Source organism: Daucus carota, chromosome 5 (assembly GCF_001625215.2).
Source record: "Daucus carota subsp. sativus chromosome 5, DH1 v3.0, whole genome shotgun sequence".
NCBI classification, from domain to species: Eukaryota; Viridiplantae; Streptophyta; class Magnoliopsida; order Apiales; family Apiaceae; genus Daucus; species Daucus carota.
Window position 1 is genome coordinate 43,253,273 of NC_030385.2, and position 11,929 is coordinate 43,265,201.

Below are 11,929 nucleotides of genomic sequence, written 5' to 3' on the forward strand. Positions count from 1 at the left end.
ATATGTGGGCCAATATACTCCCTCTATTTTGAAATATAGGTCGTTTGATTTTTTGCATGTATTTTTAAGTCGTTTGACTACATGCTAAAATCATTATTTTTGAAATTTTCTTTTTTTCAATAAAAATATATGATTGATATTATTATTCAGAAAAAAAATTTAAAAAATAATGATTTTTAACATACGGTCAAAAGACTTAAAAATATGTGGAAAAAAAATCAAACGACCTATATTTCAAAACGGAGGAAGTAAGAGTTTTGGGAGTATTTATAAATCTCAATCTAAAAGTTAGAAGCTACGGTTGTTACGAAAATTGGCTTTCGCACATAAATCAGACCCTTTTCAGATAAATACATCATAATCTGTTTATGTTTAACGAATATGAGTCAAACATCTGTTAATTGATCCGTAAACTTGGGGGCAGAAAGCATTAATATGTGACTGGAGATCTGTCTTGAGAGTAATAAACCCTGCTCCATTTTTCTGCAGAATGGCTCTTCCGAATTTTATTCGATTCAACTCTTCATCAATTTCTCGATCTAACGCGAACCTGGAGATCTTTAATTTATCACCAGTAATTATAATAATGTGAGATTCACAGATATAAAAATGATTATAACGAGATTGAAAGGACATCTTCGTAATGCAAACGCCATAGCATTACGCCATCAACATGCATTATACAACCAAGCTTACTTCTATGCCAGTACCATGAGTTTCTTAGAAGGCAACCTCTCATTTCTTGTGTTATTGAAAAGAAAGGTGATCAATTGGTTCGTAAGTGAGTAAAATAAAATGAAATAAAATCTTTTGGAAGAAATACCTTAAACTAACTTGTGATTTTGAGTTAGTTTTTGACTTATTTATGATTTTAAATCAGTTTCTGCCGTATTACACAAACATACATTTTCCAACTTTAAGTCGGAAACAGTTTTAAGCCACTACTTAAAACCCACACATACAGGCTCTAAGTTACCGTAACATGTAAAACGTCTCCACTCTTCTTAGCATGGTATTGCCAAAATTATTTCTATCAACAAATATGTAAAATCATTTAACACCGCTAGATTATACTAATGACCTATGCAGGACTTCACACAAAAAATGAGAGTATTGTTAGCATCAAAATAACTAAATTAAAGAGTAGTAGTACTATTCTAACAACTTTTTAATGAAATCCCTCATTACTAATTAATGATATCTCAAATTTCTTAATACTAGCAAGTCTTTGTAAAAAAAAGCTTAACAAACATAACCTAGAGATCACCATTCTCTTAAATAACATGTGCAGATGTGAAAAACAAGTAAACAACAAGAGAAAGTCTACGGAGAAAAGGCTCCCAAGATTGTACACCCCTTTTATATTCCTCTGTCCTTCACATTCTTGATGTTATCATATTATGCAAACATTTCTACTCATGTGCAGCTACTCCTCCGTGCTTCGCCATTGCAACAGCGTGCCTCAACATCCTCCGCGTTTTTTGTTTCTCGATCATCACTTGCATTAAAATAACTACACAAGCACATTTTAAAATATGATGCATTTCTTACTGTTTTCCACGTTACAGTTTTAATATTAGCGGTTCATAATATTAGTCGGTTTTACACTGATGTTTCATCGGTTCACACTAACTTGGGTCTTTGTATGGACTAAGGACTAACAGGGTTGTTCTTTGTTAAATGTGAATGTCAAGCAAAGGCTCTTGCCCCTTGGTTTAAAGCTAGTTCTTGTCAAGATGCTTATTGCTTAGTAGTTTAATGAATGAGATATGATTTGGTTGTGATTAGATTAATGTCTTGATGTAATATAATAGTTTATAATTCCCTATCCATCTCATTTGAGATCCATTATAATTTTTGTTAGGAAATTGTGAAAAATGCAAATCACTTGTGGAAACTAATTGTGGTGAACAGATCTACACTTGATCAGATAGGGGGTATGGTGGTGGTAGGTTATTTGTCAAGGTTGGTGTACCATTTTATTTAATTCATTAAACTTCATGCAAGTGGCGGTTTAAAGTGTAAACAAAGAGGTTAAATTTATGTAATTATAATTAATATTATGATTGTTAATTGTCTTTAATTAGCAAGTGCTGCAAGGTAGAAAACTCAAATTTTGTAGTTCAACATGACCCTGCCTAGTGGCTTTGATGCTGCTGGGTTTTGGGCCACGCTGCTGGGTTACTTGACCCATTAGCATTTCAACATTTCCAGATTCATGAAACTCCTCCCTTGTTTTCTAATCAGTGAATTGGTGTTTGATGGTTCTTGTAGGAAATGGATTGGTAAATGATAATTAAACATGTTAATTCTACTTGAGGACTCGGTATATACAACTTGTACATCAACTTAAAATTTTTTTACTACACTAACTTTGCAATAACATGTTTTAATATAAACATGGATTTTAATTTGGATTTCATTCGAAATCTAGGACATTCAAATACTAGCATAAAATTGAAATTTTGAAATGACACCCCAAATCATGGCATTTGAAATCCAAATTTGAGATGAAATACATGTTCCAAACGCAATCTAACAGATAACCGAAATGCAAAACAACTTTACACTTCCATCACTAAAGTTCCAAATCATTCTAGATTTCATAAAGCATTTTTAAACATCAAAAACATGTAATAAGTTGATGACAATTATCGGACAACACACGTTTTAGTCAACATAAACATGACATTCAAGCCCACCTCCTCTGAGGAGAAATAGTGATTTCTGGTTGGCCTACAAATCATGGCTCATCCAGTTGGTCCTGTAAAAATTCCATAATATAACTTAGAATACGGACAGCTTGCAATATAGAGATTCTACTCATAGGTACAAGAACAGAGTGAGTATTAAGTATAGCAAACTAGATAATTACTGTCAAGTTCGATTAAAACATCTTTGCATTTGCATGCCTAACAGCACTATTTAAAAAGTAATAACCTGTGAATCTGAAGTCCAGAGGGTGAGATTGTCCCTCAGGAGCTGCATGATCAGAGTACTGTCTTTGTATGATTCTTCACCCAGAGTGTCAAGCTCAGCTATGGCTTCCTCAAATGCCTATTAAAAAGTATCCAAAAAATAATAATAATTGTCTAAGTTTATAGTAGGAGATAAACACGGTTAACAACTGCATAAAAATATAAGGTTTGTATGAGTCTGCCGACAGCAAGTGGTGAACACAGGAACACGACAGAAATAATTCAGTTCTATCTTAGCACTTGAAAACAGTCGGAACATAACCCACTGAAATTTTCTTTCAGAAGACACAATCCAAATCATAATTTCGAAAACTGATAGTCTAGATTTGAGATTGTCTACACTTTCTTTTAACTTCTTCCGAGGTAGGTTCTTACCAACATAAACTCATAAAGGTTTCACATTAACCCTCACATATACACAACTGCCTTCACTTCTACCTTTAAAAAAGTGAGACTGTTAAAAAAAGTGAAATCTTAGATATGCATTTTACTTCACAAATTTAAATATATGAACGTCGTCTATGCTCCAGGTTAGTGGTGGCAATTTAGGTATTGGGTCAGGTCTGGGTCGGATTGGCTATACCGGGTTTTTTTTAAAGCTAAAACCAGACTGAATTTAAGACAAATCAATTTAACAACTAAAAAGATCTATTCAGCAATTTTTCATATATCTGTTGTGCTTCATCTCCAAAGATTAAGCAGTTTGAGTAAATTGTTGTTAAAAACGGAGGTATACATCTTTCTCTGTGTAAATAAAAAAGAGAGTATGAGGAACAGGAAAATAGAGAATCAAAAGAAAACGGCTGCCACTGCATAAGAAGATAATATAGTCATAATAGATACTCATTAGTGTGTTGGTATGCTTATGTGATTGGGCCTATTAGGCTAGTATCTCTTAACCGAAATGGAATATCTAGCCTTTTATGTGGGTTAGAACCTATGTATGTATTATCTCGGTTTCGGCTGTGTTGAATATTGTCACCCCTACTCCAAGTTCTGTGATGTGCCTAAACAAGTCTGTCCAACTTCTGATATAAACAAACAAATGCATTGTGTTTAAAGCACACTGATATAAAATAATAATATCCACAATAGTGACATATCTATTGCTGCATTTACGCAAATTTGATTAATAATACTTGCTCATCATTGCATACCACCAGTCTAACAAAATTATATACTCCCCCTGGTCCCAAATATTGATAACTTGCTTGTTCCCATAGTTCAAGGAAGAATGCTACTTAAATGTAATGCGTTTTCATAGTTTTTTTGTTTAAATGAAAAGTGAAGTTTATAGTTTTATTCAAAACAGAAAGTAAAGGAAGATGTAGTAATAAGTATAACTAGAACTTGTAAATACCTCAAATGCAGAAAATTTTAGGACCAGTAATTTGTAGTCCAGATCTATATCAAAAGAATCATCCAGATAACTCAAATTCCAAAATCATGTAATAAAGACTGAAAATTACCTGTTTTGCCATACTACACGCTTTGTCAGAAGAATTAAGAATCTCATAGTAGAATACTGAGAAATTGAGCGCTAGCCCCAATCTAATTGGATGTGTAGGAGCCAAATCTGCTAGTGCAATATCCTTCAAAACAAAAAGCACATAAAATCAGCACACCTTACTGCAAGACCTATGGTTTAACAACAATTAACATACCTAACTATAATAACAGCAAGTTTGTTGTCTATTTAAAGCCCTGTTACCCTGTAAACTCATTTCTAAGTTTCCCTTCGTCCATTGAAAGGAAATGTTAAGGTCACACACAGACTCGCACAAACTTGCCCTCAACCTATATGGAAATGCACATATCATAGATACCAAATAGACCAGCACTACTTTCACAGATTTTCTGCCCTATTATATGCCTGTAAATCAGGTCCCTAATGACAGCCAAAGGAGTAATGTCAAATTAAGATTATATGCCACAATTTCTTCCTCGCTTAAGAAAGTGACTAAATGTAAATGACTTCTTCCTCACTTAAAGTCTCCAAAATTCAGATGTCATGATTTAGATGTCTCCACTAAATAGACTGCTCACACCCACCCCATATGAAGTGTATTATTTTAATAGCGACGCCATGAAAGCCATGTAGGCAGCAGAGTGTACCACATACACATGTTGTCACATAGATCTTGCAGAGTTGCAGATACACATAAATCCCATACAAATGAAAAGCAATCATCAACTCGAAGTGGCATGGCTATATGTTCACTGTTCAGTGTTCACAATACTTGTCCAAAATTACAAGCCACGTTTTAACAAATATATTATGTCAAATAAGTGGGAATTATATCTTCAAAATTTCAAAACCGTAACAACTTTAATATGTCCAATACTGCGTGAGTATAAAAAGGCAGCAAAATTTTTCCACATGAAAAAATTATGCATCCCTTCTCGGTTAGAACTGGAATGGTTGAAACGCGATATTCTAAATGGGTTTTCTCAGTATTATAATACTGTACCACTGTAAATATCCAATCTTTTAATATCCATTTGTAAAAGAGTTAGACAGATAATGACAGATGTCAATGTTTACGTATGAAACCATAAGGGGGGAAAAAAAGAACAGATTTGTTTTTTTACCTAGGTATATATCATCCCCATATCCTGACACGAAAAGAAGGGCACTTCTATTTTGAAGTTTGTTCATTATTATTCAACTTTTGAACCTTTAATACATTAAAAATGACTTTGTGGCCCAGGGAAACAATAATATAAAAAAAATGCACAAAAGTAAATCCAAATATATGTATTGAGAAAAGTTCTATGGAGACCACGTTTTCATCGGAGACCTTGGAGACCACTTATATTCTGCAATTAAAACACTACCAGATTTATTGTTTTGCGAAGTATATTCTATAAATATCACTATTTCATTGAAAATGTTGAAAATTATTTATGCTAAACAAGCAGAACATGTATGTTCTGCAAGATCAACAAATGTTCTGCACACTAAACATGGTTTTATAAAATAATATGTTTTTTAATGTTTTATTTGCCAAATGTATAAAATTTGCAAGATTGTCAATAAAATAATGATCTTTGTAGAACATGATTCGAAAAATAATATGTTTTGCAATGTTTTTATGGAGTATTTTAGTTGCAGTACATAAGTGGTCTCCAAGTCTTCAATGAAAAGGTGGTCTCCATAGAACTTATCCTGTATAGTATTAGACTGTTAGTGAATAGCTTAAGAATATTAGTATAGAGAAGTTCATATATTTACTTATATATGTTCTATATTTGGATCATTTCCTCCGCATATCTATTGGTTATCTACTAAAATAGTGCCTACTTAAATCAAAAAACACAAAATCAAGGCAAACAATTAACCAAACATTCACACAACTACAGTTAATTTAATTCAACTTAATCAAGAGACACATCCTCAAGCATTTGTTAGAACATACAGGCTACAGCAACACAATACCAAGAAGAATTAAATCATGATCAAAAAATTAACAAACTACACAAATTCAACTAAATCAAAAACAAATAACCAAAATATCAATTCAACTACATCAAACATGAATAAAAAAAACTCGAAAACAATAATACCTGGGCAGCCTTATAAGAATTCATCGTATCCTCCGCAGCTTCCTTCCTTTCATCACCGACTTTAAACTCCGCCATGTACCTATGATAATCGCCCTTCATCTTCAAATAAAACACTTTGGACTCACTAGTGGAGGCCGACGGCACCAAATTAGTCTCCAAAAGCTTCAAAATCCCACCACACACATCCGATAACTCCGATTCAACTTTAGATCTGTAATCCTTGACTAGTACCACGTGGTCCTCGTTCTTCCTCGACTCCTCTTTCTGTTCAATCGAGGAAACGATTCGCCACGCGGCTCGCAGCGATCCGATCACGTTTTTGTACGCCACCGAGAGGAGGTTGCGCTCCTCGACGGTCAATTCACCGGCCGGAGTCGCGCCGGTCACCAGTTTCTCCATGAATTCCACCATCTCTTCGTATCGCTCGGCTTGTTCCGCGAGTTTCGCCATGTACACGTACTGTTCTCTGCTTAGAGTCGCCATGAGAGAGATAGAGAGAGTAAAGTTTGAGTCTTTGAGAGAGAGAGATTGCGATTGTTCTTCGCTTTTTCTTCGGCGATGTGTGTGTATATATTTTATATGCGTTAGTGAGCTGTATCTATGGGCGGGCAGGGTTTGATCAGAGCCGTTGGATGGAGATGGTGATGTGGCATGGACGGTGGATGATGTTTGACATCGTGAGCGATGTCGTTTTGATAGAACGGCAGAAGAGAATCATTTCGGAACTATAGAGGAAAGGGGACTAGGTATGTAGACTTGGAAACGGCTAAGGATGAGCATCAAACGGTACAAATGATTTTTAAATTTTCATAACATGTAACTTGTGGAAAAAATTATTGGATTAGTGATGTGTTCAATTATTATTTTAATATATACAAAAAATGATGATAATAATAATTATTATAATTATTTGGTTGACTTTTACAAAGAACTCATATGTTGAAAAACTATGAAAAACACTTTTTGTCTTGTAAAATTTAGAACATTTATTATTCACAATGCATATATTTTGTGGGTTAGAATGTAATAGTTCATGAATTTATATCAAATCAAAATGTAATATATAAATTGGTAAATAAATTTTAAAATTTAATTTAGAATTTCCAATAAATGAAAAACTTTTAAAATAAAAGAATGAACATGAAATTGAATAGCATTAGGTCACACGATAGTAATTTAAAAGTTTGAATTTTGAACATCACATGGACTTTTGATTTGTAGATTGAGATGGGATTAGAAACTAGCATGATACCGTTTTGATCACGTTGTGGTTATATTGATTTGGTTTTTAAATGGAAAATTGAAACCAACTCATACATAAATGATGCGATTTAGCTTTTATAATTCAATTTTGTTAGAATAATGCGGTTTTTGTTTTAAAACTAAGATATATAAAATATTTTAATAATATCTATTTGCCTAATTTTAACAAAAGATATCTAGTCTCGAGAAATGTAACAATAATTATATGATGTTATTCTAGATGTTTATTTGTCTAGTACGATATTTAAATTCTCTCTTTGTTTATTCGTGCTGTTAGCTATTTAAAAGCATATTACATCATTTAACATGATACATATTAATCATATTAAATTTAAAAAATTATAATCTATTATAATTTAATTTAAGTAATTATAATATATAATTATATTTTAAAAGTGTTAAAATATCATGATAGGTTATTATCAATAAATGTTATTTTAATTGTGATGTTATTGTCAGGTAACACTGTGTGTGTGTCTTTGTTCTCCCCACTGGGCTTACATGTTAGTCAACAAATGAAAGTAGCCCAATTTGCAATTCCTCCGGGCTCTGGTGCAACTGCAAGTATATCATTCAGCAATACTAAGGAATCTGTTCCACCACTATTTTAGTTTCTTTAATTTTAGGGAAATTTTTATCCAGAGTAAAGTTTTAATTTTCAGAGCAAACAAGTATAAAAAGACAAATTTGTCCCCGTACATATACAATAACAACAAAAGAAAATAACAATGTGAGGATAATTTTGTCTTTTCATGTTTTTTCAGCTATAGATATAAAAGTTTATAGATATAACATTTCTCTAATTTTATCTTTTGAAAGAAAACATTTCAAATGATTATATACAAAACAATAAAAGTACCGCTTTGCCACTTCCTTTGTTGGTTCTCTTTTCAACACACACTTGTTGATCACAGTAAATAAATCTCTTTGTACATTAGTTTAAAGAATTTACTGACGCAGAATCGAGATTTTAACGAAGAGGATAAAATTAGGAGGATCGAATCTAATTTTCTTAAAATATTTAAAATTTCAGAATTTTTTGTTAAAGGTTTTATATACAAGAACAGTGATCCGGTTCCGTCCTAGATGCTTAATTTCTGCAAAACTGATATTATGACAGGAAAGCAGAAAATGCAGGGGGAGGGGGGGGCATCTAGAAGAATCAGTATAATATATTATTATATGGACGGTGAACTAAAAGGAAAAGAGGTACTCCCTCCGTCCCAGTCATTTGTATACAAATGGCTGGGACACGGAGACCAAGAAATTGGGTAAAAAATGAGTAAAGTTGGATGAAAAATGGGTATAGTGGTGGGACCCATTTATATTTAATAATAGATTTGAGATAGTGGAGGAAAGTAGTGGGTGTAATAGTGTTTATATTATTATAAAATAGAGATAGTGGAGGAAGGTAGTTGATGTAATGATATTTTATATTATAAAAGTTTACGTGGAATGTATATAATTGATGGGACGTCCCAAAAAGGAAACTGTATACAATTCACCGGGACGGAGGGAGTATTTTATTATGCAATAAGAAAGACAAAATGAACCAAAATGCTGGTAACATGAAAGCATGTTCAAAAATATTTCAAATTAAAGCAAAGCTTCCTTTTATTACCATATGATTCCCCATTAGCAGCATATACTCTATATTCTATAGCTTGGAGGTGTGACCGAAAATTCAAATGTCTCCCGCTGGTCCCCCATGTCGGCCTTAACGATTTAACATCATATTACATGATAATTTTACGAGCAGCAGTTTTTAAATTACTATTTTTACAAAAGAATAAAATATTAATATTTAATATTTAACGAACGAGTATTTAATAATAACCCGATTCAGTTATCCTTTCACGTAATTTTAATCTTGTGTTTGGTTGGTGTGAATGAAATGAAATGGAATGGATAGAATAAAATAGAAGGATAGGAGGGAGGATTTTGAAAAAAATGAGTGAGCGCGAATTTTGAATAATAAGATTTAGATAAAAAAATAAATATGATAAGGAATGGAGCATTTCTTCACAAAATGGAGGGTTTGAACTCCACTTAAGGTGATACAAATGGAATGGTAAAAAAAATGAAATTATTGTATATTCAACTAAATTATAGTTCGAATCTCATTCCATTTTCTTCATTTTCATTCACCTCAACCAAACACAACAATTGTTTTGACGATATATCAGCTTACACCTGTGTATTATGTGATTTACAATATTTATAATTATATTTGTATATTTCAGTATACAATAAAATTATATATAATAAAGATATTAAATAAGTCCTTTATTAATAACTAATTTCATAAAAAATTTTAAAGTTGACATGGAAAGATGTATTTTTATTAATATATTTAAACACGTATTAATTACAATAAAAATATCTGTTAGATAATGTTAAAATTAAACAGAACCGTGTGCAGAATAGAAACTAAATTTTTAATTTCAACGATTTGGCTTTAATAATAATAAAAAACATCACAGTAAGTTATTAAATGTAGATTAAGAAGACCCATAAACTCAACTACTGGTTAACCTACAAATTTTTTAAAATATTTTGATTTTAATAGCATGACATAATTTTTTTCTAATAAGAATTTAATAAATATATGTATGTGTTATTCTAAAACACAAATACGGGAGAAATCATTTAACACTAACCGGAAAAGTTCAAAATATTACTGAGTGTAAACGAGTTGGGTCAATTTCCGACAAATTTGATTTCAAACTAAACTAGATTCAATCCCGAGCTTGAATTCGATTAAAAAAATCTCAAATTTTTGTTTAAAAGAATTTGATTGATGAACTCTCACATACACTCAGTTCCATTCAATTATTATATATAATTTATTTATATATATAAATTAAAATGATATTGAATAATTATGTAATCAGATTTTTAAATTTTACTGGTATAATTCGGATATATCTTGATAAGATAATCAAAAATAATTAGAGATAAATGTATCTAAATTGATAGATCAATATTGAAAAACTCATATACTTTTGTAACCTGCTACATTGTGGGCGGACGTTGTGAACAAAAACGTGTGTTGGTCGAGCGCATAATTTTTTTAGAGATAATGATTTAAAAAGTAAATGACCGTCGATATCATTTTATGATTCAAAATTTTAGATTGTATGGCGTTCATTTCTACAACATTCATTCTTATTTCTTTTTAATACTAAATTGAGTAACGTTTTGAAACCGTAAACACGTTTTATTATATAATATTAAACCATGTCACGTTTTCTGATATTCTTAGACCTCAATATAAAATGATAAAGTATTTTTCATTCCTATTATTTTTTAATACTAGATTTCGCAGCGTTTTAAAACCGTAAACGCGTTTCATTATATAATATTGAATCGTGTTTGTTTTCTGATATCTTTAACCTCGATATAACACGATATAATAGTTTCTTTCAGAATATACACTTTCTTTTTCAGAAAATTAAAGTTTCATATGTTGTTTGAAAAATTACTATGAATCTTTCTCATAATAAATCGAGAGGAGTTTTTCTTAATAAATAATTTTTCAGAACATTTTTAATGATGTTGTCGACCATCCCCAAAAAAATTGTACTGTAATATATACGACATTTACTCGATCATAGTCGAGGGAGTTCCCTTTTCATTTTCCGAACAACCTTACCTAATAGAAAATGTTTGCTAAATTAGCACGAACATGCAAAAAAAAGAGAAAGTTTACTACTACTACTATTACCATTTGGATTAAATAAATAACCCGACAACGACATAACCCATAAGTGTACAAGGTTAGAATGTAAACATGGAATTGATGAAGAGAAAAAACATGCACAGTGCAGTGCTTTGAAGGTGGGGCCCATCAAGAAGCATGCAGCCCCCATGTGAATCAACGAGTAAATCTTCTCACTTAAGCAAATACGAAAGCCAGCTCAGATATACGTACACTCCAACTGTATCTATCTATTTCATCGTATTCGTTACTAATATTCTGTGTTCCCACTGCAACGTTCGATTTTCTTGTCTTTGTTTCTTTTTATAGTACTACAAAATTATTTATGTAATCTAATTATTTACTGTATTACCTTATTTAATTAAGTACTGCCACGTCGACACGCTTCACTTTCACGACG

The 11,929-nt window shown here is 31.7% G+C and overlaps 1 protein-coding gene across 1 annotated transcript; it reads right to left on the reverse strand.

Moving 5' to 3' along the window:
- Nucleotides 1–2,471: 2,471 nt before the first annotated feature.
- Nucleotides 2,472–7,126, reverse strand: LOC108222798 (14-3-3-like protein G-BOX factor 14 kappa). Its single transcript, XM_017396710.2, has 4 exons — nt 6,546–7,126; nt 4,448–4,570; nt 2,941–3,057; nt 2,472–2,764 (listed from the first exon to the last, which is right to left on the reverse strand). Exons 1-4 carry the CDS (start codon nt 7,026–7,028, stop codon nt 2,744–2,746), a joined length of 744 nt encoding a protein of 247 aa, XP_017252199.1. The 5' UTR covers nt 7,029–7,126; the 3' UTR covers nt 2,472–2,743.
- Between the last annotated feature and the right edge of the window lie 4,803 nt (nt 7,127–11,929).